The sequence below is a fragment of the Megachile rotundata genome, chromosome 12 (assembly GCF_050947335.1).
Source record: "Megachile rotundata isolate GNS110a chromosome 12, iyMegRotu1, whole genome shotgun sequence".
NCBI lineage: Eukaryota > Metazoa > Arthropoda > Insecta > Hymenoptera > Megachilidae > Megachile > Megachile rotundata.
The window spans coordinates 6,499,752-6,527,410 of NC_134994.1; the positions used below are offsets into that span (position 1 = coordinate 6,499,752).

The 27,659-nt window shown below is 31.3% G+C and overlaps 7 protein-coding genes across 10 annotated transcripts; 2 read left to right on the plus strand and 5 right to left on the minus strand.

Moving 5' to 3' along the window:
• Nucleotides 1-641: 641 nt before the first annotated feature.
• Nucleotides 642-4,262, minus strand: LOC100882547 (ubiquitin-conjugating enzyme E2 S). Of its 2 annotated transcripts, none has more exons than XM_012279696.2 (5): nucleotides 4,140-4,262; nucleotides 2,772-2,919; nucleotides 1,361-1,551; nucleotides 1,162-1,290; nucleotides 642-900 (listed from the first exon to the last, which is right to left on the minus strand). In XM_012279696.2, exons 2-5 carry the CDS (start codon nucleotides 2,863-2,865, stop codon nucleotides 748-750), a joined length of 567 nt encoding a protein of 188 aa, XP_012135086.1. In that variant the 5' UTR covers nucleotides 2,866-2,919; nucleotides 4,140-4,262; the 3' UTR covers nucleotides 642-747. The 2 variants fall into 2 exon arrangements, with proteins under 2 accessions (XP_012135086.1, XP_003700980.1); XM_003700932.3 differs by lacking the exon at nucleotides 4,140-4,262 and adding an exon at nucleotides 3,065-3,204.
• Arl6IP1 (ADP-ribosylation factor-like 6 interacting protein 1) lies at nucleotides 3,389-5,309 on the plus strand. Its single transcript, XM_003700933.3, has 5 exons — nucleotides 3,389-3,530; nucleotides 3,701-3,834; nucleotides 4,151-4,388; nucleotides 4,488-4,572; nucleotides 4,657-5,309. The coding sequence occupies exons 1-5, from the start codon at nucleotides 3,504-3,506 to the stop codon at nucleotides 4,776-4,778; spliced, it is 606 nt and encodes a 201-aa protein (XP_003700981.1). The 5' UTR covers nucleotides 3,389-3,503; the 3' UTR covers nucleotides 4,779-5,309.
• A 128-nt stretch (nucleotides 5,310-5,437) lies between these two features.
• Nucleotides 5,438-6,879, plus strand: Pex11ab (peroxisomal biogenesis factor 11ab). The gene is made up of 3 exons (XM_076538492.1): nucleotides 5,438-5,580; nucleotides 5,788-5,903; nucleotides 5,982-6,879. Exons 1-3 carry the CDS (start codon nucleotides 5,525-5,527, stop codon nucleotides 6,506-6,508), a joined length of 699 nt encoding a protein of 232 aa, XP_076394607.1. The 5' UTR covers nucleotides 5,438-5,524; the 3' UTR covers nucleotides 6,509-6,879.
• Nucleotides 6,816-10,200, minus strand: LOC105661822 (uncharacterized). 2 transcript variants are annotated; one of them, XM_076538494.1, is made up of 5 exons: nucleotides 9,962-10,102; nucleotides 9,742-9,905; nucleotides 9,538-9,681; nucleotides 7,232-7,405; nucleotides 6,816-7,118 (listed from the first exon to the last, which is right to left on the minus strand). In XM_076538494.1, exons 1-5 carry the CDS (start codon nucleotides 10,036-10,038, stop codon nucleotides 6,955-6,957), a joined length of 723 nt encoding a protein of 240 aa, XP_076394609.1. In that variant the 5' UTR covers nucleotides 10,039-10,102; the 3' UTR covers nucleotides 6,816-6,954. The 2 variants fall into 2 exon arrangements, with proteins under 2 accessions (XP_076394609.1, XP_076394608.1); XM_076538493.1 differs by lacking the exons at nucleotides 6,816-7,118; nucleotides 7,232-7,405 and adding an exon at nucleotides 8,425-9,373 and having other exon boundaries at nucleotides 9,962-10,200.
• A 52-nt stretch (nucleotides 10,201-10,252) lies between these two features.
• Nucleotides 10,253-12,086, minus strand: LOC100882873 (uncharacterized). The gene is made up of 5 exons (XM_003700935.3): nucleotides 11,801-12,086; nucleotides 11,373-11,616; nucleotides 10,949-11,106; nucleotides 10,707-10,883; nucleotides 10,253-10,506 (listed from the first exon to the last, which is right to left on the minus strand). Exons 2-5 carry the CDS (start codon nucleotides 11,555-11,557, stop codon nucleotides 10,349-10,351), a joined length of 678 nt encoding a protein of 225 aa, XP_003700983.1. The 5' UTR covers nucleotides 11,558-11,616; nucleotides 11,801-12,086; the 3' UTR covers nucleotides 10,253-10,348.
• A 42-nt stretch (nucleotides 12,087-12,128) lies between these two features.
• LOC100883464 (uncharacterized) lies at nucleotides 12,129-14,859 on the minus strand. The gene is made up of 4 exons (XM_012279692.2): nucleotides 14,658-14,859; nucleotides 14,368-14,575; nucleotides 13,136-13,477; nucleotides 12,129-12,667 (listed from the first exon to the last, which is right to left on the minus strand). The coding sequence occupies exons 1-4, from the start codon at nucleotides 14,702-14,704 to the stop codon at nucleotides 12,272-12,274; spliced, it is 993 nt and encodes a 330-aa protein (XP_012135082.2). The 5' UTR covers nucleotides 14,705-14,859; the 3' UTR covers nucleotides 12,129-12,271.
• Nucleotides 14,860-23,422: 8,563 nt separating this feature from the next.
• Nucleotides 23,423-27,164, minus strand: LOC100883577 (uncharacterized). 2 transcript variants are annotated; one of them, XM_012279700.2, is made up of 4 exons: nucleotides 26,814-27,164; nucleotides 26,313-26,691; nucleotides 26,131-26,212; nucleotides 23,423-23,766 (listed from the first exon to the last, which is right to left on the minus strand). In XM_012279700.2, the coding sequence occupies exons 2-4, from the start codon at nucleotides 26,589-26,591 to the stop codon at nucleotides 23,471-23,473; spliced, it is 657 nt and encodes a 218-aa protein (XP_012135090.1). In that variant the 5' UTR covers nucleotides 26,592-26,691; nucleotides 26,814-27,164; the 3' UTR covers nucleotides 23,423-23,470. The 2 variants fall into 2 exon arrangements, with proteins under 2 accessions (XP_012135090.1, XP_003700904.1); XM_003700856.3 differs by having other exon boundaries at nucleotides 26,131-26,251; nucleotides 26,814-27,161.
• Nucleotides 27,165-27,659: the final 495 nt, after the last annotated feature.

Sequence of the window (27,659 nt, forward strand, 5' to 3'; positions counted from 1 at the left end):
ATAGCTTACAGTGGAATAAGGCTGTGACATACTGTTACCTAGTCATCTACTAGAGATGAAATTTTACTAAGCAGTAATGGGTTTGAAAAACGATGTACACGCTTTTATTCATGCAGCATATAAATGACAATGCAGTGGTACAAGACTGAAGCAAAAAGATTAATGAATCATTATCAAATAAAGAACAACGTTCTTATGAGTAAAATAATTTTTATTTCCTACCTAATTGAAAAATTGTATTTGAATCACATTAAACCAGTTAAGTAACATTGACATTTTAGTAAACAGTTCTTTTAAAAGATTTTAAAGTTATAATACCTGTTCAGAGATAACAAAATCTTTTATTAAAACACAAACAAAAATATTTTTAAAATTACATTTCATATTTATAAGTACTTAAAATACAACAATTTTATTTGGAGAACATTCTTTATTTTTATTTAAATAATCACACGAGGTATTATTTTGTACATATGTAAAAATATTTACTAATAGATGTCATAGAGTGGGTTAAATTACTTTTCACTCTTGATTGTAAAGTAGATCACTACAAAGTTGTACTTGTTTGCATCTTAGGAAGTCATTTAGTAATGCTTCTAGAATTATTAATTTCTAAATACTTAATAATAAGATCAGTCGAGTTTAGATAATAAATTTTTACTATGCAATAATTGTGTACAATATGAGGCAACATTACCACACCAGTATTTTAAATTATAAAAGATAGATAAATTATATGGATTTTTTTTATAATCTTTTGAGTGTTCTCTTCTTGTCTTTTAACAGTTTTTTCTTTTCTGCTGATAGTTTTTTATCTCCTGCATGCTTTTTTGGGAGAGGTCCTCCGACTTCAGAGGAAGTACAACTTTCTAAAGCTGCTTTGTTACCTTTTCCACCTCCCTGAAGAATAAATTTATTAACCCTTTGTAGTTGGAAGCTTTATAGTAATCAATTAACTAACATATACCTAATCAATCTTTACTATAATGAAATTGATCATATAATAATTTTAATATAAGCACAATAAAATTAATTAGATCATTTATATTAAAGAATGATTGAATCTTATGTTGAGAATATCCTGACTTTTGATGACTAAAGGTTAAGTAAGTATATGTAAATTAAAAGTACGTATATTATAAATTTATAATATTATTTTACCTGCGCATGTATTTCTGTCATCATTTTTGCTCGCTCTGAATAATCATCGTACCTTTCTAAAAGTAATTTACCAGCTTCTTCGTTTAAAGCAGATTCTGCATTTGGCACTATTAAGAGACACTTTACAGTCTGCAAATATAGTATAAGTAAATATTTATTATATAAGCCATTAATGCTTGTCTACCAATAAATAGCTTACTAGTAATATGTGTTTAATTCCGAGATCTGATTTCCAATCCTTTTTTAAAGTATTGACACATATTTCACCATTTTTTGCAACATTTGGATGAAAAATTTTTGTGAGAAAAAATGCCTTTGGTGGTCCTTGAGGAAAGTCCTTACCAAGAGCTAATTTTACTCTAAAGAAACCACCAGCATATGGTGTGCCCGCTAATATTAAAAAAATTAGTACTTTAGTTCATGAACATTATAATGGTATATATAAACTTTTGTAAAATTTAACAAAAGACATTACATACATAAATTTGTAAAGTATTTGATATTGCACAATAATTCTGAATAAGAATGAATTAAGAATCAATGAACAGATATAAACAAGATGTGATATTGCATTATCATATATTGATAATTTCAGAGTTAATTTTTCAAATAATATTTTTATAATTGGCAGACTAAAATCTAAATATGTACATATATGTCCACATAACATATACCGGGTGTTCGCGGTATTAAGGACGAGCATTTTTCTTCGAAATGGTAAGCATTTGAAAAAAGAAATGAAACAGGAAAAAATTGTATTGTGTTCATGGACATTATGATGTTAGTTCGTATTCTATACTTGTTATATTTTTCAAGAAATTAACATGCTCTTTTTTTAATAAAATAGTGTACAATTTTTATATTATACAACAGTGTATGCAAAATAAGTTTAATTATGTGACACACTGTGATCTTCACAGGGACAGAAATAATAATCCTATAATATATTTATTGGTATGTTGCACTTACTGTAACTTCTCAATGTTTATTTGTTTTCCATAATAACAGTGGCATTAAATGCTTTGTGTTCTGAGATTGAATACTTCATGAAATCATAACACCACAGATATTTTCTACTGTTTCATTCATAAATAATTAAAGTATACAGTTATGAAAAAGAATATATTACTTTAATAAAAATCATAAACATTGAGATATTCAATGCAAGTCGTATAGAATGCAATATATGACCGTAACAATATAATACACTAGTAAATACAACATTACAAAATTCTCACCTTCTGTAATCCTAAAGGTCAGTATGTTATACGGGTGAATCTATTTTAACACTCACTTTCTTATGATTTAATAAAATATATAGCATTCCATTTGAAAAACAGAAAATCACCTCTGTTTCTTAAAAAATGTAACAAATATGAAAAACTGGCTGACACTATCACGTTGATCACAGAATACAGTCAATCTTTTTCCTCTTTCATTGTGATCAAATATTCATCATTTGTTATAAAAATGGTCCATAATACCGCGAACATCCGGTATATTTGACATGTGGATAGGTTATCCTTCAGTAACTGTATAACTTCTTACATAGTATATATTATACAATTTTAATGTTACAAAAATAGTAATTACGTGAGACTTAATCTTACAGGGTCCTTCTAAGATAGCTTGAATATCAGTAACATCTTCTTCGTTTAAAATAACACGAATACCTTCGGGTGGTTGTGAAGCTAATTCACTCATTTCCTTAGCTACACGCCTAATAATTTGCGGAGATAAGTTTTCAACATTTGATATCTGAAAACATAAATTATAGTACAGAATACGGGGTATAAAAAATAAGATGTATAAGGACAAACTCGCTTCCTTAACCAGAACATAAACAAGAAGTACCGCTGTTAAAGTTCGTAAGAAAAAATAATACGTATTATTAAATACTTACAGAACTTACAGCTGCCATATTTACTAAATTTTGAACCAAATTTCAATTAAACACGCTTTAGATGAGATTGTTTGAAGTATACTGTTAGAAAATCTTTAACGTCACAACATCAGCACAGCATTGCCTTCAATAACCAACATTTTGAACTGATAGCCAATCGTGTGCGAGTTACAACAATCTCGAAAGTAGAGGTCGATTCTCTGTCATTTCATGTGTTTTCAAGCAAAAAGTATCCGGCGTCTCTGACATTGACGGCATATTACAGTAACCAAGTTGATAAATAAAGAAATGATTGATTTTCATAAAATATAAAGCTGTATAATGTAAAAAAATTACAACTGTGTTGTATTATAACTTACACTTTCAAGTTTGTGGCGTATTATTGACACCGTGACTTTGAATAGTGCGCATTTGAATACCCTTTAAACTATTAAACAGGATGTCTGATAATACAGGAGTAGAAAGGGTAACACCATCTGTATATTTTTCTTTTTAAATACTAATAATAGAATAAGCATTTTTCATCTAATATTTAAATGAACAAAATGTTACGTGCTAATGTGTTTTTTCCTATGATAAAAAAATCAATGACAGGAGCATTTATTTTTCTTCTTTAATAATATAATAACATTGCAGGAAAAACACATGAAACAATTAAAGCGTCAAATGGAATGTTGGCGTGAAGTAATACTCTCATTAAATTCCATTCTATTATGGGAACGATTTTGGTATCCTGGTCTTATAGTTGGAATTACTAGCACAATATTTTTGTGAGTGAAAATACAAAAATATTGTATTTAACATGTATTATTTATTATTGTAAATTAATTATTTTAATTTTTATAAAATGACATAATATATTTTATTCATATGTATAATATTTGGTGTTAAAAATATTTTGTATTTTTCTTAGAGATCTTCAAAGGCACAAGTTAAAAAAATAATTATTAGTTTATTTGTAATGGTGTTTTATCTCTTTTTACAATATATTCTGTTATAAAAGTTTGTATATATTATTTGTTTTTAGCATTAATGTATTTAGTGTGCAATATTATAAAACGTTTATAAATTTTACCTGTTTTATAGTCTTATATGGCTGTTGGAACCTACTTCACTTACAATGATATCTGTATTACTTCTTCTATTGGCTTTAATTGACTATCTTGTGCCACCTATGACATCATTTTTATATCCTGTTAATAGTTGGACAGGTCAGAAAGAGAAAAAATTATATGAGATTTGTAAAAGTTGGGATGCAACAATTTTATGGTTGCAAAATGCACGCGTTTCAATGTTACAAACAAGAAAAGATCGTCCTAATGTTGTAAGTTAAATATATATATTTAATATGCAAATTGCAAGTGTTAAGTATAATATTTATGATAAAAGATGATTATAAAAGTATATGTTTTGTGTATCGTAGTATTATGCAGCAATAATAACTTTTCTTGTCATTTGTATATGGATTGGAAGTACGGTCAACAACTTGCTTCTATCGTATATTGCAGGTAATATGTTTATCTATTTTTCTAATTGTGTCTTCTATAAAATAGATATATTAGAATCATCTGTATTCTATTGGGTTGTTGCAGTGAACACTATTTTACTTATGCCAGGAATTAGACATAAAGGACGTGTAATATCACAATTGTGCGCAATTATTTTCATCTACTTTATGGCCTTTCTTGTTTTTAAAATTTCTTATTTTTATTAGGTTAATTCATAACTTATTCATTTACGATTAATGAAAACTAGATTTTCAGCTTTTAAAAGGTACAATTACTATGATAGAGATTATGTATTCATTGATTTCTTGTATCATATAATATCTAATATTATAGTTTACTTTGACTGCACTTTTATACCATAATCATACTTGCATGTTGTTTTTAAATCCATGAATCATAATAAAACTACTCCATCTTTTATCACAGTTTTGATGCTTAACTAACGAAATTCGTGTATTATTTCATTGTCATATATTTCATCTAGTGCTGGTTATTATATTTCTAATATATGCGTTATATTGCATTATATATCATGTAATAATAATTGTATGAAGATGTAACATTAAGTTATATAAAATTTTGAAATTTTTGAAAATCGCGGGTATAGTAAATGACATATTTGGCGGCGCTGATGACATTTACGAGTAAGCTTGTATCGGTTATCATATGTGTACCTTGACCAAATCACTGCAACTTTAATATAAGGAAAATAACAAGAAGTGATTATGTTACGCACAGTTTCGATTATACATTTTATGATAATCATTAGTGAACAATACTTGTTTTGTGTTTTACATCGATTAGGTTAAGTTCTTCATTATATTTTATTTATTGTGGATGTTAATTGTTTACATGTAATTGTAAACAAGCATATCACCAAGGCCGTTCAATTTTGAATAATACATTTCTCAAATTATTATCATTTTAATACAACACATTAAGTAAAGCAGTTATGGATATAATAGTAAAGTTAAATGAACAGACTGTGGGTAGAGACAAAATTATCAGGTATGTAACTAATTTATTCACAAATATTTTGGATTCTATTAAATATGTAATTAGTTATTAATTTTGTTTAAAATAAATTTAGTATGTTTCATGTAACTTGTTTTTGCTTTATACTGTTAGCTCTTATATACACAGTAAAATAGTCTTCGATCTTTCATTAATAGTAATGTCATGAAAATACAGTTGTGTGTGTATAATATTTTACAGATTGCTGCAATATGGAAGTCGCACTTATTGGTATTATGCTCAAAATGCTCATAGTACACAACAATCTGCAGAAATCTTAAGAAGCTTAGAATATACCTTTAGTTCGTTTAGAAAATGTATTTCATTTTAATTAAGATTTAATTTTCAGTATGTTTAAAATTATTATTAGCATTTTAATCTTACCTTTTTTGTAGTATTGCGCCTTGGAAGATGTTTGGATAGCTTATACTCTGCCTTGAAAATGATGAAATATCCAGACATAGTTATAAGGGTTACTTTAACTTTATCAAAAATTGCTAATGCTCTCTTTTTATTAGCAGATCATATTATTTGGATTGGTCGTGTGGGATTGTTAAGGGTTAATATTGAAAAGTGGAGTAAGACAGCCAATAAATATTGGTTAATGAGTATTATTATGAATCTAGTAAGAGATATTTATGAAATTATTACAATACTTGAATGTGAAGGAAAAAGTGTATTGATGAAAAAATCAGATCTCACACCTAATATATGGAAACAGTATAAGTTACTGTTTCATTTGAGAAACCACAAAGATGTTGTAATGGATGCAATTAAAAATGGATGTGATTTATTTATTCCATTAACTGCATTAGGGTTTACTAAATTTACTCCTGGTACAATAGGTATGTTTGGTGTTATATCTTCAATTGTAGGCCTTTATACATTAGTTCATCCATTGTATAAGTTAACTCCAGCTTAAAATTCATTTACTACAATATTTTTTATTCTATGTCTGTATGATATACAGATTTATTAGAAAACAATATATATAAATTAAAAGGAACTAACTTTTTATTTTATGGCTTTTCTATGTATTTTGAATGTACATATTGTCATTATGCATTTTAACACATTATAAAATCATAATGCTGTGATATCTAAATAGTTATATTTATAATGTATTTTCTATAAATTTTATAAATGTAATATAGCAAGTTATTTAGTATAAAAGCTGGAGTATTATTTTATTGTATGAAGTGAACAGGGATAAAAACTAAGTAAACATATTTTTACATGTTTGTGATTTTAAGTTATATTTATATGAAAATATATTTATTTATTGATTATTGATCATGTATATTTTTATTTTATACCATTAACTCTTACTTAAACTAATCTGTATCAAACCCTTACATTTATTAATATTTAAAAGCCTTGGGCATCACCACTTTCTGCTAATATGGGTGCAGACCCTTCTTGGATAATTAGTTCATACTTCTGAGAGAAGATCATCAAGACAATACCCCAGTGTCCAGAAGTCATAGACGAAATAGCTGAAAGTACTGTACTTTCTGCAAGTGGTTCAAAGGCTGTAATGTTGAATATTTAATGTATTCTTCCATATATTTTAAACATTTTTCAAAAAAGTTTGCTATTAAATAATACATTAAAGCTCTGATTAAAGAAAGCCTTATATACTTACGAATTTTATAATAAAATGTGAGGAACAAATACCAAATTACTGCAGCAATACCAGCAACTGCACTTACAAAACCAACAACATTTAAGTTTCTTAATGTTACTTTGGTATGCCATCTTCCTAAAGTTTCATTTCCTTTAACCCAATGTAAATGAAAACATACCCCAGCTAAAATACCTGTGTGATATGGAAAATAACAAGTTGCTTGTAAAATTAGTGGTATAATTTATAACACTTTGTATTATAAGTAAATATTTTGTATTTTAAATGTTTACAAACAAAACTGATTAATATTATTATAAGTATCACAAAATGTTGTAAACAATTTTATGTTCAAGTAATGCTTTGCATTAACAGAATGTGTTTTATACTTAAAAATATGGTTACCAAGGAGAAAGTATTTAATAAGTAAATATCATAATACATTAAAATATTTATTTTGTATATCATATATATCAAATTTATTGATTATTTAATGAATAACAGTGCAACATAATATATGACAATAATTTAATATAATACGGTTAAGATGAACATAGAATAATTGTCATTCGATAAGTAATACTAACCTGATAAGATCGACCAAAAACCAACATCGTGATTGTTATATACTATAAAGAAAGCGAGAAATGCTGCTATACCTACAATTACACCAATAGCACTTGTTATCAAATACACTATAACATTCCGCAACATTTTTAATTTTTTGCATTTACGACGCAGACGGTAAGCAGACTATACAGTCTCATAAAAAAAATGCATTGACTGAATATAACTTCTGCACAGGGCGGAGTTGTGCGTTAAAAAAGACTTCGCGAAACGTCAGCTAAAATAATTGTTTTTCATCAAGTAGAGGTTATCTAAAATATTTATACCTGATATTCGCAACTGTACAAAACAATCTATTGACAAGTAACAATTGATGTTTTGGGAGAACAACAAGTGCAATTGAATATTTAATATTTTAATAGTTTTTCAATACTTAATTATTACGTTTTTTTTGTATTATACAATAACTTATAAAGTTTTAAATATAATATATATTAACTGATATGTGTAATTTCCTTAATAAAATGCAGTTAAATAATTGTAATTCTTTGCGGTGTCATTACAAATGTATAGGATGTGGCATCATCGCGGGCCAATGGGATGTGTGCATGACAACGCATTTGGCAGTCACTAATTTACATTTATTAAAAAATTAGTTATTCAAATCCACAAATTAACTTCTTTGCATAATCAATAAAGCCGTTTGTTTGCTTGTTATCGTTTATAAGTACAGGGGATAAAAAGATTCATTTCCTTAACCATTGGCGTAACCATCATTTTTGTTTAAAAGAAAACCAGTCCTCTATATTTATTCGAAGTTATTGAATAATTATAACGTAATTTTTATAGTGAATGATTCAGATGAATAGACATAACAAATTAATCAGTAAATGTTTGACCCCTTGCCCTGCTCTGTTTTTGTGTTTTCTAGTTTATAGGGTTATGAAATATTGAGAAATGCAAAAAACACATATAATTTTTTTTGTGTATGAATAAGTATCTGTGTATGTTGATTTGTATTTGAACTATGAACTTCATAAACGTTAAATGTAAAGCAATGACTCTGTAACTTTGAAAAGTGAAAGTACGTGGCGCTGTAAGAACTGTGTACATGCGTAGTAGTGTTGTGCGCATATGTGGTAGTAATGTGCGCATGCGTATTAATGATTCTCTGGTGCCAGGCGGCTATAAATATGCAAGGCTTGCATTGCAAACGTTAACGCCGGGCGGTAAATCCAACTTCGGTTGAGCCATGATGTTTAAAATCGGAATATCTTTTACTTTTGTTATAACTTTGTAATTAAACGTTCATGAACTTTATGTTATATAACATTTTAGCTCTATTCATATCCAAAAATATGTACTAAAAATCTGAGACATCAAACGTATTTATAAATGTTTAATTTTCATAATTTTGAGTATTACACGGATCTACTTTTGAACTTTCAGTATTATTGTGTTTAGACGTTTCCGTTTTAAGCTTCGAGCGTTTTTTATCGTCCTCCTGTAGTATTATTTTTGCTCCTGTACGACCAAAAGTATCTTGATACATTGAAAGGCCTCCATGTAGTAGTAACGGTCTCATGTACCCAAGTACTAAACACACACATAGTAAGAACACATATTAAATGATTCGATCGAAAGCAAAAAAGGATATACTAAAATTCAATTAAAGTATAAATTATACAAAGTGTCACATGAGGATACTTGATTCAGATTGTTTTCAATATTAAGTATTTCAACTTGAACGAAAGGTTTACCTCGTTTCGTAGTCACCGGAGGAGCAAGAACCTTCTCATTGTGAGGATCGAAATAAAGATCATGAATGTACGCAACTAATTCATTTTCGAAATCCTTTTCTTCCGGTTTTTCTTTGGCGATATGTCTCTTAGACCGTGGCAACCCTACACTCAGTTATATGTTATGAAAAATTTATTATTTATTTCACAACTTTTAAGACTTACAAGGATTAGTGAAGGTGACTTGATAAACAGATCTCAGATAATCAAGACGGTGATTGTAAACTAATTGTTCAGCAGCATCATCCAGTTGACTAGGAATCGATGCTATACGAGGGTCAATTTGTCCTTCCTCTATGCGTTCCTCGAATCCACCACCTTGAATTATCCTGAGAAAATGTTACTGTTTCCAATAAACTTTTTAACCTCTTAGTCATTTTCTTACTTATCCACCGGTTTCAATTTGTGTTTCACAAAATTGCGTCTGTATTCTGTGGTGAACAATCGGCAGGAGTTTGTCATTGCATTTGTTAATATTATATTGAATAATAAAGAAACTTATAATTTTGTACCTCGAAAATAGGTTAATAGATTAGTAAAGTTTATCGAAATAACTGATGGTAGCACCCTGTCTTTTGTTTATGGTCCATTAATTCAAGCTCAAACATTGAGATAGAAACTTAATAAAATATTCTTTTCTAATAATAATACTGAAATAAAACTTATTAATAAAGTATTAAAATGTTTCAAATGTTTATTGTAACTGCATGACTTCAATAATTGACTTCATAAGGCATGGTGATTAAAAAAGTTGAGATTTGTGATTTCGAGTCTACAATTTACAGTCGCCGAATCTTCTTCTAGATGAAGGTAAAGGTTCCAAGTATTGTTGTCGATTTTTCATGTTACTTAGGCCCATCTTACTGATGGTATCCATGTATTCTGAACGACTAGTGAAAGGTGTCTCCCACATATCGAATGTTTCTGGAACTAAAAATACATTTTTGCTATGTATTTTTATACTTTTCTTTTTAGGTATTTGGCGTTGTTGACAAAGTGCAAAGAATCGTAATGTTGATATTACGTACTGCACTTTGGATAGAAAAACTTAAGAGGGGAAGACACAGTAAAAAATAATTAATAATCTTTAGTGTCCTTGTATTTGAAAATCACAAGAAAAAGTTTTGTACCTTGTGAAAGATTGATGGTCTTCGCAGGTTGAATATGCGGCCTCTCTATGGCGGTGTATCGAAATCTCGTAGGATCTCTGTAACCCTTTTTTATTTCTGTGACTTCAGACGGTATCGGCGAACAATATGAAGAATCGACTGCAGCCATGAGTTTTCTGTACTCGCCAATCGGCAATCCTAAATTCGTTTAAACCGATTATTTGAAAGAATCTTTTCTTTTTAGTGTTATTATTTTTTCGAACCTCTCCTTGAGTAGTCCGTTTGATAAACGCTCCTCATGGTTTCATCCATCGATTCGCACTGATTATCCAACATGGCTGACACTAGATTCTTCATATTCTGATTAACTTTCATCAATTGATCGTAAATCTGCCGTTCCTTCTGGGCTAAGTACTTGTACCTACAAATATATGATTATAATATATTTACAATATCTTACTTGTGTTTTAATTTATAATTAATTACTGACTTTAACTTGCTTGAATTAAAGTACTTATGTTAAAGTATACAGTACATTTAAATTGAATTTTATATATTATTTCAAGAAAATGATATAACATTTTGTATGTACTATATAAGTATTATAATTTCTATAGATGTACTTATAAATACTAATTAGAAGTTAAAATAACAAATATTAACAACAGTAAAAAAATCTTAATTTACTTATTTTCGTTGCTTTGTTGGCCATGAACGTCGCATTTACAATCCTCAGGTTCAATTCTTTGCATGTATAATCGAATCCCCGTGCTCATGGGTGGTTGTGCAGGTTTCGCAATAAGCGGTACCGGATACGGCCAAACGAAGTCATTGTGAGTGTTTGTGACGAAATTATTCAACGCGGTAGTCATCGTGTACCGGCAATTTTATTCTTAATTTTACGACGAACCACCAAAATTTACATTAGTACCTGTCGACAGAAATTTCATGAAATTAATTCAAATTTTCGTAGGTTATCCTTCACAGGCTCTCCCATTTCTCAACCTTTAATTTTTATGTTACCCCTCATAAATTGTATATAACATTTTATTAGAATCGATAATTAAATAACTTAAAAATTCTGAAATTACATCTTTTACGAAAATTTTGCTTACCGAGAATTTCATGGCGAAAAAACAGCGACTAAGCGTTACATGACAGAGGAGACCGCGCTTCGTCGGTGTGGCCAAGATTCAATACTTTTCGGAAAAACCAAGACAATGTTCTTTTCGCTAGCATGATCGTGGCAACGACGGCTCTGTAGAGAGCGTAATGCAGTATAGCGTTCAAACAGAAAACACCGATGTGCGCGATCACCGATTCGGTCGTAATCCTTAAATCGTTCATCGTTCGAGTAATTTTTAATTCGAGTTTAATTGAATTTGTTATCTAAGCACGCAGCACTAATTTATCAAATTATACTCATCTCTAAAATTGATCACTTTGAAGTTCACATCGCCTTTGATCGATAATTTCATGACTGTACAACGAAATCAATGTATCGATAATCAACGACCATTTATTGCCATTAATGAACGAATATATATTGCCCTTAATGAACGTACAAATTATTACAAATTCGATTCTTAAATAGAAGTTGCGGAGGTATCGCTGAATTTCCGGTGGGGAGAGACGGTCCTCGAAACGCGACCGATCGTTTCCGATTCTTGTGGCTCATTTCTTTTCGCGTGTTCCGCTTCGAACTCTTGGTCACCGCCCTTCATGTACATTCGGGGATCGATGGGTATTCTTTTTTTCGATTTCACTTGACATCTATCCTTATGCGATTCCTCCAGCGACGAAAAGAAACGCTCTTGAGGATTCGACGAGGTTAGTTTCAAAAGCACCTCTTTCTGCGATTGACTACAGTTCTTCCTTTGTACGCGACCTCTTGGTGTCGTGAAAATTGGCCTAGTTGTCTCTTGCACGCAGCCACAGTTCAGTCGCGTGATTGTTGTCATTGTGCCACACGGTTCTAAATTCTGAGAAACACGTTTGAATTAAGTACTCGTTTTAATTAATAATATGCTAATAATAAAAAATAAATTCTTTCTACAAAGTTTTGTCCTTTGTAAATGTAAACGAAGATCAATAATAATTTTTCTTTGAAAAACATTAGTTAACATACAGGGTGTCTTAAGTTGAACATCTAACTCTGTTATTGAAAGTAGGAAAAATAAATAAAGAGGGCTTACATGGTTTCAGAATCTTTTATTATACTGTACGCCCTGAAAGCATAAAAGATCATGTCAGATATTTTTCTGTATTTCTAATAGCCATGAAAATTTAGATGTTCAATTTAAGTCATTTTACCAATAGCTAAGCAAAAGGTGCATAATTTTAAATGAATTATTTAAGTGTACAAACTTTTATGATTTTAAGTGAAACATTTAAGAATATAATTTTAAATGATTGTTTGAATAATGTAAAAAATTCCAAAATGTATTTACTCTTTTCTGCAATACTTTGGATACGTTTTTAAATCGATTTTCAGAATAAGGTTGAAAGCTGGAGCTCTGCAACTTATCGGGTGGCCTCATGGGTGAAGTTGCTTTAGCACCGAGATAATATTCGCCAATTAATCGTTTAATCTCCTGCGAGTAATATCTCTCGGTGATGTCTCGTTTCATTTGCAGTTCTTTTAACTTCTGCAATCGTTGCATCGCCAGTACTGCCTCGGGCATGTTGAACTCCGGATGGTCGTTGTATGGTTGTAGTTTTTCGCGAAGAGCTGCGTTGTTGTGTTTCGGAACCACGTTCACGTAAATCGTTTCATCCGGATAATTGTGTAACTAAAAGCAAAATTATGTGAATAAATTTTGCATAGAATGATGGCTATGGGTTATTGCTACAAATATGATGAAATAATTTTTACAGTCGTCAAAGTTACCAATTATTTGCAAAAATTAAGTACAAGCTTAATTTTAGTTTCTAAAATTGCTTACGCATTTCATATATTTACATTTCTACTTTTATCTATTTGATAATATTTTAATTATCTGTTGTATTAATTTTTCTAGTCATTTTAATGCACAGTGGTCCATATTTAATTTTGGTATTTAAAAGTAAATACAGAAATATTAAGAAATGACTTGATAAAGAATGTTTATGATCTACCACATTATCTAGATAGAAATGTAAAAAATTAATGTAAAACTCCGTGATCTCTTGCAAATAATTCATTCATCTATTCTGTCCAATACTAATTGCAATTTAGAGATCAGTAACTTTGCGTGGTACGTATAATGCGCAATGAGTGTGTAGTAGTATACTGAAATATATTAAATTTTATCAGTAACATTCAAAAACGATATAATATATGTCGAAGACGGAGCGCACCAGTGTTGTGGAGCGAGAGCGCGCCCAAGGAGATCAACACGGGGTAAATTCATTCATGCCGGATTATACGCGATAAGGGACGAGAGAACGCGATAAGCGCCGAGAGAACGCGACGGCGGTCAGTCGAGGTTTACCCTTCAAGCGTACAGTCGTATCAAAACAGAACGCTGTAACGATTCAGTTTTTTTCAATAAAAAAAAAAAAGAAAAAAAAAAAGGAGTTTTACGCTATCATGTCCGATCCCCTTCTCCGACATATAATCGCACGAATTAAAATGTAAAAATTGTACGGTCATCAAAATGGTAAAACATCAGCTTATTTTAGACCGAAAAAGAAATCGTACGGTGTTTCTAACAGCGCCCTCTTCGACGACCGTTTCCTCGGAACTTCTCTCTCCCGGAAACTTGTCATCGCGTTCAACGGCGCAATCCTGTTGATAATCGTTCAACTTGGCATATCGGTTAGGGGTTTCCTTCGTCCAATTGTTTCCGGAAACGGTAGTTGTATGGTTCAAGGTTTTTCTTCGATTGTCCACAGGTCTCGATGGCCATCTTTCGTCCAAAAATAATTCAAAAACATAAAATAGTACTCGAAACTACACATTGGTATAAGAGGATAAATAAGGTAATTTACTCGTCTGATACTTTGCCATGAATACGACCTGGCGATATAGTCGCCATTTTAATTTATTTTCCTAAAAAAACGTTGTGCGAAAATAAATAACGTTTTACACATTATTACACAGGATTTGTTGTACTGTAATCCTTTTACTTTGACATGATTTAACCGTTCATATTACGGACGAAGGAACTGATCTGTGTGCATAACTTCAAGTGATTTTACTTTTGGCATGAATGACATGTAGTCTAGATTGCATACACAATGCAATTTTATGTTACTTATATCAAAATTTATAACAGTTACCTGCAGTCGATTTTTTACCGAAATTGCATCTTTAGGTAAAGAAGGATTCCAGAATTATAATATTTGAACCGATTTGACATCATGGAACACTGAATGAAATTAAAATTCAAAATACTGGTAGATATTTGTTATTTGAAACAATAAACAGGATGCATACATAAATGAAACACGAACAAATTACATAGAATATGTTTGCGTATATATAAAAAAAATGTGACAGAAAAACGGGTAAAAATTGAAAAAGAAACATGAATTTCAACGCAAACAATAGTAATTTAACGAACATTTACTGAAAAATTTAAAAGAATATATAATTTATAATTATCTTTAAATATCACATAAAAATGTAATAATGAAAAAAAAATGTTATAACCAATACACGTGTAAAAGTTAATAAAAATAATTAATTTTAATATTTGCAATAATAATTTGTTAAATAAACAATTAAAAAATTAAAAATTTTAATAAAAAATGTCGATATTACAAATACAGGACGAATGACGTCATTGCCCGCTATTGGAGGATTAAATGATAGCTGATTGGCTACTGTAAATTACCAATCACTCTTACACTTGAATTTGATCTATTGGTGGATTATATGATGTCTATTTGGCTACTGTAAACTACCAATAGCTTTTACACTTGAAGAGGTTAAACGTGTTCAGTCGTGTTTCTAAAGTCGAGGAGGTCGGATCGGCCCTGTCAACACTTATCGGTACGAGTCAAGGGTTTACTTTACCGATATTGTGATTGTTCCTGTGTTACCTACTGTGCTACTACTAGTGTTTAGTGTGCTTTAACAAATATTTTTTAATAAATATGGGGGTGTATTAACAAATTTTATGGTGTGATTCTACAAGTGTCAGTGATTTTACCAGTGTGTTTCTTGCTTGCATATACGGATATATTAGTGTACCTAGTGTACTAGTACTACTGTTTAGTGTGCTTTAATAAATATTTTTTATTAAATACGGGGGTGTATTAATACGATTTATGGTGTGGTTCCTCATATATCAAAGTGTTTACCAGAGTGTTTTAATTTATGATTGTGCATGTGTATACGAATACGTTAGTGTGTTTTATAGTATTATACAAGTGTTTTTTAATTATTTTTTAAATATTTTACTGGGTTTTATGGTGTTATTACCTACGTGTTTTTACAAATTTTTGTGAACATTTATTGAGTTTTTAATGGTGTGGTTACCTACGTGTTTTGACATGCTTATGCAAGTGCTTAGTGTAGTTTACAATGTAGTTGTACAATTGTTTTACCGTTATTTTTCAAATAATTTACTGGGTTTTGTGGTGTTATTACCTACGTCATTTTACGAATTTTTTAAACGTTTTAATTAATAATTGTGCATGTGTATACGAATATATTAGTGTGTTTTACCGTTATTTTTCAAATATTTTACTGGGTTTTGTGGTGTACTTATACAAGTGTTTTACTGTTATTTTCCAAATATTTTACTGGGTTTTGTGGTGTTATTACCTACGTGATTTTACGAATTTTTTAAACGTTTTAATTAATAATTGTGCATGTATATACGAATATATTAGTGTATTTTGTAGTGTTGATATACAAGTGTTTTACCATTATCTTTCAAATATTTTACTGGGTTTTGTGGTGTCGTTGTCTACGCGTTTTACAAATTTTTGTGAATGTTTAGTATGTTTTAGGGTGTGGTTACCTATGTATTCCGTTATATTTTTGCAAACGTTTTAACATGTTCTCTAAGTAATTGCTCAAGTGTTTTGATATACATTTTCAAATATTTTACAATATTTCACGATGTTACTATTGATAAACATTTGCAAAATAACCGAATTCTGTAATGTAGTTATTGTACTTCTGCATATTAATCAAAATGCAAATCGATACACAGTTAATTAATCGTTGTGTTCCTTTTATGATTACAGAAGGCCACTCCAACTTCACGGGCAAGTCAAATCCAAATCTGACGAAAGCAGCCAATCAACCAAGTAGCCAATCATTCAATCATTCAATCATTTAATCAATCAATCAAGCAGCCAAGCAGTCAATCAACCAAGCAGCCAGTTAATCGATCGCAGTGATGCAAGTCAACGATCGGTGAGTCGCATGCTTTACGGTTCCTCCGGTTCCCATCATGTCGTAGGACGAATGGTCCGAAACGACACGGGAACTGGTTGTATTTTTATTATTTGAGTGAGCATAGTGACCACGACTGTACGATCGTGCAAAATTCGTACAAACTGTTTATTTCATTTATTAGCTCAGGTCAGGGTTTTCTTGTACATCGCGTTTTAACTTCTTTTCAATTTGAAATTAAAATTAGTACATAGAAGTCGGATGACCCTCCGATTTCACAGTAGTTATCGAGTCACATTTATAAAGTTATAGAGTCACTTTCAATTTTTACGTATGCGTGAAAATTTTAAAAATGAATATGTACAAGAAAGTTTCGCGAGAAACAGATTTCGATATCAAAGTTATTTACGAATGTTTGAGTCATTTAGAAATTTACTTTGATATCATAAATCTGTTAAAAATGAAACTACCGATATACTTAAATTTTTGCAAAGTGATCTTCCATTTTCCATTTTGAACATTTTTTAAAGTTAGAGTCAATTTTTGCTGGAAGACACTTTATTAGCATGTTTCTAATGATGTTTTTTAGCTCAGGATTTTCAGCACACATGAAGAAAACTGGTAGGTCAAAATACATGTGGCCGTGTTCATTTTTATGCTCTATACTCATGCGCCTGCTTAGATGCTACTCGCATGAGTTAGGGCAGGTGGACACGGTTTAGTTTTAAGATGTTTTGGCGATCGACAAATTGACAGTGAATTATCGACACAAGTTACACGTGTGTGTGTGGTTAGGTCGTGGACCTTGTGTCGATTAAACTATAGATTTATTTTTTAAATTTTGTATAATTCTTTTCGAAAATGCATACAAAATGCAAGTCGAGTCATTTGAAAATTATATAAATTAAAGAAGTTAGAAAATTGTATGATTAGTTAAAATTATTACATGTGCATATTACATTGAATATTCGAAGGAGTATGAAAACGAAATATGTTAAGTTCACTGTCGATTGTCGATCGATTTCAGCAAAGAAGGTATGAACTTAGAGTGTGAATGTAGTATTGAACTCGGGTGTCGGAGACGTCCCGGGACGTACTCCCTAGGATTAGGCTTTTTTGCACCCGGGTGGTATGTGTGAGAACCGTGGAGTGAGTTTTTGTGAGAGTGGACTTTGCAATTTTTTAAATATAGCGATAGGCAGGCAGGTAGCTTACTTCTGGTGTGAATGAGTTAGTTTTAAGTAGGTAGGGCCAGAGCAAGCTTTCACGTTTCTCTGTCCTCCTCTCTCACACGTGAGATGCTTGCATCTGGGGGGTTTACGAAAAATCGAGAAGAGAAAAATATTAAATATGAATTTATTTAATATTCTCTAAAACTCGATTGTTCGTTCAGGCCAGGCCTTTTAGTTTGTAAGTCGCAGTCGGGTTCTAGATCCGACTGCAAAAATGAAGTATAAAGTGAAGTGAAGTGAAGTGAAATAAAATATTATGCTCAGACATTCTTTTACGGACAGCGCATTCTGAGAATCGCTGGTCGTATATCTTTTTATTTTGAATCATTTTTCTTTTTACCAAACTAACTTATATAAAATTTCGATTTTGTTATTGATCGAAATAAATGGATAGTATTGCAATTTTATTTCTATAAAATTGCCTGCTATCTTTTTATGGAGATTGATAGCAAAATGAAAATTTATGTAAGTGTGAAAACTAAGAATGTCCGAGTTACCGTAAAATTTCGCGAGTGATATTTGTGAGGCTTTGCCGAAGAGAGAAGAGGCTATATGCCGAAGAGCCCCGGCAAAATTGCCAAAGAAGAGGGGAACTATCAATGGCTGTCCATCTTAGGATGGACAGTCATTTTGTCACTATGCTCGCTATTATTTTCTTGTGTTTTACATGTATTTTTTTGAACGATACAAACTGTATCGTTTTGCTCGAATTTTTACGAGCAAAGCCACCCGCGATTTTTATGCCCTCCCAATTAAATTTCGAGATTAGATTTTGACAGAGTTTAACGCTTGTTAATATTTAATATATATAATGTTTATTAAATGTAAGGATGTCACTATAATTGAAGGCGCGCTGGTGCACGTTGCGCGTGCATCGTCGGTAGCCGAACACGACAGGAAGCACGGATTAAAACAAAAGACGTTCGCATTTTACATTCCTACCAACTTATGCATTCGGTAGCCTGGATAGATTATACTACCAACAGATTTTTGCATAACTTCGCGATTCGAGATTTTTATGCCCGCCCAATTAAATTTCGAGATTAAAGATTTTTGCATCCCTCGCGATTACAGTACGAAATTAAAGATTTTTGCATCCCTTCGCGATTACAGTACGAAATTAAAGATTTTTGTATCCCCTCGCGATTAAATTTTGAGATTCGAGATTTTTATATCCCTTCGCGATTTTATTTCGAGTTTCGAGATTTGTATACCCCTTCGCGATTTTAATTTCCCCGATTTTGATGTGTTAATTATTTTTCTCTGTTTCAAGAATTGATTTTGAATAAATTGTTTTATTGTTGATTGATCTTAATTTCGTAATTGTCATTGTGTTTTCTGTTTCTCGATAGGGTTGTTTCACTTCTTCTCGTACAATTTTATAGAATAATAAAATTTTGTATGTTTCGGATTTTGGTAAGTTAATGCTCTCTTTTCTCAAATTTCTGTCTTTATAAATTTTTGTTTGTATTAGTGTTTCTTCATTGCTAAGTTCTGTCGTTTCCTCAAATCCGCAATTTTCATTGCGTTTCGTATTTTTTGAAATTCTTGTATAAAATGAAGAAAAATTTTCCTCCTCCTTCCACAACTTAATGTGTTAATAAAGTTATGTCTGTTTCAGAATTTAATTTTTGGTAAGTTATTATTCTCTGTTCTGAAATTTCTATGTTAATAAACTTTCGAATGTTTCAGGTTTTAATTTCAAGTAAGTAATTTTCAATGTTTCATGTTTGTCTAATTATCTTTGTATGTTACAGGTTTTTATTTTATATAAGTAATTTTTAATGTTTGATATATGTCTTAATTATTTTTGTATGTTTTAGGTTTTAATTCGTAGTAAGTTCTGTTGAGTGTATTAGTTTTACATTTATTCCGAGCTTGTGGGAGGAAGGGTGGGCTCGGGCGCAGGTTTTTCGTCACAATTTGTGGCGAAAAGCCTGCGCATATTGTGCCTTTTTTTCTAACTTGCACTTATCTTTATAAATATTATTTAACTTGTTACATATTAGATTGTAGTACTAGCCATTTTCATTGTCAATTGCACAAAACTTAAAAGAAAGTTCTTCTAACTTTCTTCCTTACTCCTTTTCTCTACAAAGTTATAAGTTATACAAGTGCAATTTTAGAACAAAAGGCACATTTAGGGTTTAATCATTTTTGTAGGTTTCAGGTTTTTATTTTATGCAAGTGATTTATTTATTCATATGTGCCTCAATTGTATTTGTATGTTTCAGGGTTCTACTTTACCGATTCTTGTTTCTTTTAATTTCATTGAGACGTCTCAGATTTTTGTGTTAATAATTCTTGTTTGTCAAAATTTCATTCAGATGTTTCAGGTTTTTATTTTAACTAGATAATCTTGCATTTCCTTTTCTGTTTCCTTTTTTTATTGTCACACCTATTTATTTTACAGGTAATGAATAGTTTATCTTTGGAGACATCGATCATCGAGGGATCATCGTGGGATCATCGAGGGATGCGTGCGCTAGTTTTAAGTTAATTTCATGCGTGCGTTAGTTTTATGTTAAGTGTGCTCGTGGGCAGGGCGGGTGGGTCCTTGTAAGTACCTCTCATTCTAAATTGCACTCATCTTCTCAATTCTCAAACTTTGTACGCGTTAGCTTGTAGTATACCCACTTATTTTTTGTCAATCGTTCTGCGCCCAAGTGGATCATTGGGGGTTCATAGCGCTGTGAACACGCGGTAGAGGTGAGCTGCAAGTGCCGGTGTAGCGCGAGTGATATTCTTTGCCCGGCGGGGCGGATCGCGGTTGGCACCTCTCACACTCTGATGTGCCTCCCCGACCCGCCGCCATTCTGCCAAGGGGCATCACGGTCTGGGTATCCTCTCTGTAGTTAGACGCGAAAGCGCTGGGGGAAATGGGAACCCTCCGCCAATTGGGGTGTATCACTCGTTCTTACCAAAGGTATCTTCGGTTCATCTTTGCCGTCGTGGTTCACGTAAGCCACTATGGACTACCCTTTGACCCATGGAAAGCAAGGTTCACTTGGCGAAAAATACTGTTCCCCTTTTTTGACAGAAAGTTCTTCTAACTTTCTTTTCTTTTTGTCAGAAAGTTCTTCTAACTTTCTTTCCTTTTAGTAGAAAGTTCTTCTAACTTTCTTTCCTTTTAGTAGAAAATGCTTCTAACTTTCTTATTTCCCTTTGCTTTTTGAATTCGTCATAGATTATTTGAGTGCAATTTTAGAATGAGAGGTACCGTGCGGCGTTTAGAATAAGTTAAGCGTGCGTATGTGGGATCCCATGCGATTAGTATTAAGTTAATGTATGTGTGTTTGTGTGTTTGATACAAGTTCTTTACTGGATTGTGGTAAAGAACTTGTATATGCGAGCCTATGAGCTAAGTAGAGTCAGAACTCATTTATCCTTCTGATAAATGAGGTAGTTGCAAATGGAGGGTGGTAGGGATTTGGAGTTAGGGTGGGTCACTTTCGTAGCAACCTCCTCGTGGTGTGATCTGGTAATCGATATCGTTTTCTAAATATTTTTCACGAAAAATAGAAAACGATGTCGAGCTAATAGCTACGATTTAGTATTAAATTATTGGTTCATTTATTCACATTCTTTTATAAAAATGTTTTAGACTGAAGATATGTGCAATCGTTAGGTGCATCATTTGGTGTTTCAAGAATCGTACGTTCAACGTGCATGGATCAAGCAAATATATATTACGTATATTACAATTATGTATGTAGTAAATGTATATTATAAACTCTACATTCATCCAAATCTAGTAGATTTGCAAAACTTATAATAAAATGTGAAACTTTTTATTTTAGGAAACTAGATACATAGCAGCTCATAAGAAAGAAACCTCATTCGTGTAAGAATTATTTAAAATTGATAATGGTTTGGTAAAGTTAAAATAGATAACAGCATAAAAATGAGTATTAATAAATATATTGCATATTAATTAATAAATTTAGCAATAATTAATTTTTTATTGGAACATGTGGCGCCATCTCTCCGGCGAACAGTGTGAACTACACACATATCAAACTGTAGTTTGATTAGTTCCCACCTTATATCACTAGATGGCAGCACATAAGAAAACCCTAATTAGCATATAATTTTTTTAAACTTGATAATAGTTTGGTAAAGTTAAAAAACATTCTCAAGACAATTAGTCTGGTATTTTTATGTAATTTGAAGCATATCAAAGTGAATTAAGGTAATGAAATCAATATTAATTGAATTGAAAACCATACACGGAGCGCCATCTAGCGGTAGCATGACGGAACTAACGAAATTGCAGTTTCAAAAGTGTGTAGTTCACCCTGTTCGCCGGAGAGATGGCGCCACATATTCCATTTTTAAAAATTCAATTATTACTAATTTTATCGATTAATATATTTATTGTACATTTATTAATATTAACTTTCATGCTGTTGTCTCTTTCTGAAACACCAACTATTATATCATTTTGAATAAAGAATATTTTCCATTACAGAAATAAAATTGATACTGTAACCCAACATAGAACCAGAATACTTTATTTCTATAATATTTGATCGATGTTAATCCAACTACAGTCTTCACTTCAAGTATATCTAAGTACCTTTAAAAAGATATTTATAACAGTTCTTGATACGTCATACGAAGCCAGATAATAAACTTTTAATTCAATATTAAAGGATTGTACCAGGGTTAAACATAACTGACAGGTTCCAATATCCGTGCAGTGTTCCTTCAAGAAACTTGTACAATTTATTAGCTCGCATGTTCCCATTTCCTTTTATTAAATCATTGCACCGAAAGTGTTATATGATTTATTTTAATACTCCTGAGGTATGAAACAACCCCAGCTAATTTAGTTTCAATTTTAGCCACTTTATATTCTGAGAACACCTTTTTTGAAATCCACATATTTTCTCCTCAATCCGTTTTAAAAGTGTTCAGCTAAAACTTCAGTTCTTTATATTAAAATCTAAGGTTTTGAATTTTTCTGCGAAAACCGTCATTTTTTCAATTTCACTCTCCTGAATTTCTTTTTATATTCAACGTTTAAATTTATTTCAATCAGATGTGAAATATGTTAAAACAACTTTCAAAGGTTATTTATAATTTTTTTCAAGTGAAAATATTGAGTAGCTTTGTAAGAAACATTTTTAGTGGCTCTTAAACGTCCCAGTTTGATGAAGTGTGACTGCTAAGGGTTAAGAGAATTTTATTCGATACAGAAAATTGACAAAATTTCTTTATAAAACGGACATCGCCCAGCTTGGTCCCATTTGTTTTCTGTGATGGATTCTCGCTTTCATGATGGCGTCACCTACTTTACTGATGCCATCCTGATATTCCGATCGCCAAGGAGGTAATCGCGTTTCTTGCGAATCCTCGTCATCTTTTCTTCTAGATTTTTTCTTTCTGTCGCTTTGATCTTTGCTGTGTCCACGTTTCAGTCGATCTCGGGTTGATGGTTGACAGTCCAGTTTATCAGGTCGTTCAACAGAAACACACTGTTTCGCAGGTGATTCATCCACGTATCTGGCAGCTGTGAATGATTGCAATATTATATTCGAAGAAATATTATTTTAAAAGTTAAATGTGCTTAAATTATGAGGTTGAAGTTCGGGGTATTATTTTAAGATATGAAGAAATGGGAAATGGGGAAAATTTCAAGGTACATCACGTTATTTTTTATGAATGCAAGAGAGTTACTGGTAAGTAATGAGTATTACTACATTACTATTTAGAGTACAATTTATATACAGATTTTTGAGTCTAGGAATAATTGAATCTAAAGAATTTTTAATCCAGGGATTTAGGGATCCAAGGATTTTTGAATCTAGGGATTTTGTGATCTAGGGATTTTGTGATTTTTTGGAACTAGGGATTTTTAGACTTAAGGATTTTTGGAACTAGGAATTTTTGGATCTAGATATTTGGGGATCTAGGTATCTTGGAAACTAGAGATTTGGAAATATAGAAATTTGGTAATCTAGGGACTTTTGGATCTAGTTATCTTGGGAACTAGGGATTTAGGAATATGGGAATTCGGGAATCTAGGGACTTTTGGATCTAGCTATCTTGGGAACTAGGGATTTAGGAATATGGGAATTCGGGAATCTAGGGACTTTTGGATCTAGCTATCTTGGGACCTAGGGATTTGGGGATATACAGTTTAGAAACCTAGGAATTTGGGAATCTAGCAATTTGATAATTTAAGTAATTAATATTTAATTACTTAACTTAATTAATATTTAATTACTTAAATTTAATAATTTAAGTTGGGAATCTAGCAATTTGATAGTTAATTTAATAATTTAATAATTTAATAATTTGATGATTTGATAATTTGATGATTTGATAATTTGATAATTTGATAATTTGATAATTTGATAATTTGATAATTTGATAATTTGATAATTTCAGAATTGCAGAATTGCAGAATTGCAGAATTGCAGAATTGCAAAATTGCAAAATTGCAAAATTGCAAAATTGCAAAATTGCAAAATTGCAAAATTGCAAAATGGCAGAATTGCAGAATTGCAGAATTGCAGAATTGCAGAATTGCAGAATTGCAGAATTGCAGAATTGCAGAATTGCAGAATTGCAGAATTGCAGAATTGCAGAATTGCAGAATTGCAGAATTGCAGAATTGCAGAATTGCAGAATTGCAGAATTGCAGAATTGCAGAATTGCAGAATTGCAGAATTGCAGAATTGCAGAATTGCAGAATTGAAGAATTGCAGAATTGCAGAATTGCAGAATTGCAGAATTGCAGTATTGCAGAATTGCAGAATTGCAGAATTGCAGAATTGCAGAATTGCAGAATTGCAGAATTGCAGAATTGCAAAATTGCAGAATTGCAAAATTGCAAAATTGCAAAATTGCAAAATTGCAAAATTGCAAAATTGCAAAATTGCAAAATGGCAGAATTGCAGAATTGCAGAATTGCAGAATTGCAGAATTGCAGAATTGCAGAATTGCAGAATTGCAGAATTGCAGAATTGCAGAATTGCAGAATTGCAGAATTGCAGAATTGCAGAATTGCAGAATTGCAGAATTGCAGAATTGCAGAATTGCAGAATTGAAGAATTGCAGAATTGCAGAATTGCAGAATTGCAGTATTGCAGAATTGCAGAATTGCAGAATTGCAGAATTGCAGAATTGCAGAATTGCAGAATTGCAGAATTGCAAAATTGCAAAATTGCAAAATTGCAAAATTGCAGAATTGCAGAATTGCAAAATGGCAGAATTGCAGAATTGCAGAATTGCAGAATTGCAGAATTGCAGAATTGCAGAATTGCAGAATTGCAGAATTGCAGAATTGCAGAATTGCAGAATTGCAGAATTGCAGAATTGCAGAATTGCAGAATTGCAGAATTGCAGAATTGCAGAATTGCAGAATTGCAGAATTGCAGAATTGCAGAATTGCAGAATTGCAGAATTGCAGAATTGCAGAATTGCAGAATTGCAGAATTGAAGAATTGAAGAATTGTAGAATTGCAGAATTGCAGAATTGCAGAATTGCAGTATTGCAGAATTGCAGAATTGCAGAATTTCAGAATTGCAGAATTTCAGAATTTCAGAGTTTAAGCGTTTAAGAGTTTAAGAATTTGGGAATTTGGAAATTTAGGAATTTTGGTAATTTAAGAATTTGGTGATTTAAGAATCCAAAAATTTCGAAATTGTTGAATCTAAAAGTTTACGAATTTGTAAGTCTGAAAAGATGAAAATTTAAAACTCTCTGGTGTAAAAATTTAAAGCTTCAGAAATATTGTTATCTAGAAATTCCAATACTTAAAGTTCATCATTGACCAGTTCAAAAGTTTACAAAATCAATATCATCAAGACTCCCAAAAATTTCAGACGATTTCGCTAAAAATTTACTAAAATTAAAACTCCAATGTACCCGTCTCCGAAAAGTCCATCTGGTAAGTAGTCCTCAATCGATCGTCGTCCACGCGTTTGATTATCTCTTCCATAGGTGTACTCTGTAGAATTCCATAGAGATTAGGGTGTTTTTCTTCCAACTGAAAGCAGTGTTTTTATAACAAAAATAACACGAACGTTTGTTGTAAACCTTTGTTTTACCTTTCTCATATACGCGTCCGGTTGATCGAATTTCGTCGCCTCAGTTTCTGGATACGGTCCAGTTTTCGCGGGGTACAATTTGGGGTCTAAAAGACGCCCCATGGGACCGATTCTGCTCCAATCCTGTTCATCTCCGCAGAGATTAATAACTTTTAGCTCGCGAGAACGCGTGTCGTTACATAGACAAGAGTCTGTCTCACGAAGCACAGATTGCGCGTGTCTTATCCTGGTCGAAGGCCAGATGAAGTCCTTTTTATACGTCGTTAAGTATTGGTCCATGATTGTTTAATTTTTAAACAAAGCTCAATGAACAATAATTAGTTACAGAAATTTCCCTGCTATCATTTGCATCTTTGTTCATTTTATTAGAATCTGCAAGCTGTTATGATGTCAATTAATAATGTGAACATTCGCTTATAAACGATTTCATTTACTTGAGATAGAAAAATATTCTATGGGAACTATATTTTATTTTAATTTATATAATATTTTATATCTTACTTGAAAGTTTGTTTGTAGCGTCTTGTATAATACATTTTATGTTCTGCGTTAATTACAAAATGTATCTGCAAAATCTTGGATAATTTTTAAGGTGAAGGGTTCTATCTTGGAAAATGGCAGAATATTGAAGAGTAAAATGGTAAAACCAAGTTATGTTCTCCTGTCATGATTGCCTAGTTTTTATTTATCTTTTGACAAACATTTCGGACAATTTTAATTGACGAAGGTTAATTTGCGTAAATGACGGAACACGAATGGGTAAAAGCGCAGCGATGTTCACACGCTTCATGTGGACAATGTATGCAATGCGTATATACGTGTGCATGGATTTTCATGTATTCATATATATTTATGTACACATATGTATGTTGATACATATTAATTCATTTCATATGTAATGTATATTTATACTAAATTTCCAAATACCACAATTCCTAAATTCCAAAATTCTTTAATTTTCAAGATCTTCATTCTTCAATATTTTCAAATCTTCGTTATCAAAGTCTCAAAGTTCTAAAACCTCAAGTCTCCAAATTTTCAAATTTTCAAATTTTCAAATTTTCAAATTTTCAAATTTTCAAGTTTTCAAATTTTCAAGTTTTCAAGTTTTCAAGTTTTCAAATTTTCAAATTTTCAAATTTTCAAATTTTCATGTTTTCAAATCTCCACATTCTCAAATTACCAAATTCTTCAATTTGCAAATTTTTAAGTTTTTAAATTCCCCAATTCCCAAATCCCCTAATTTCCAATTATCTAAATCCCCTAATTCCCTAATTTCCAGCTACCTAAATCCCTAAATTATCAAGTTCCCAAATCTCCAAATTTACCAACGTTCAAAATTTCTAA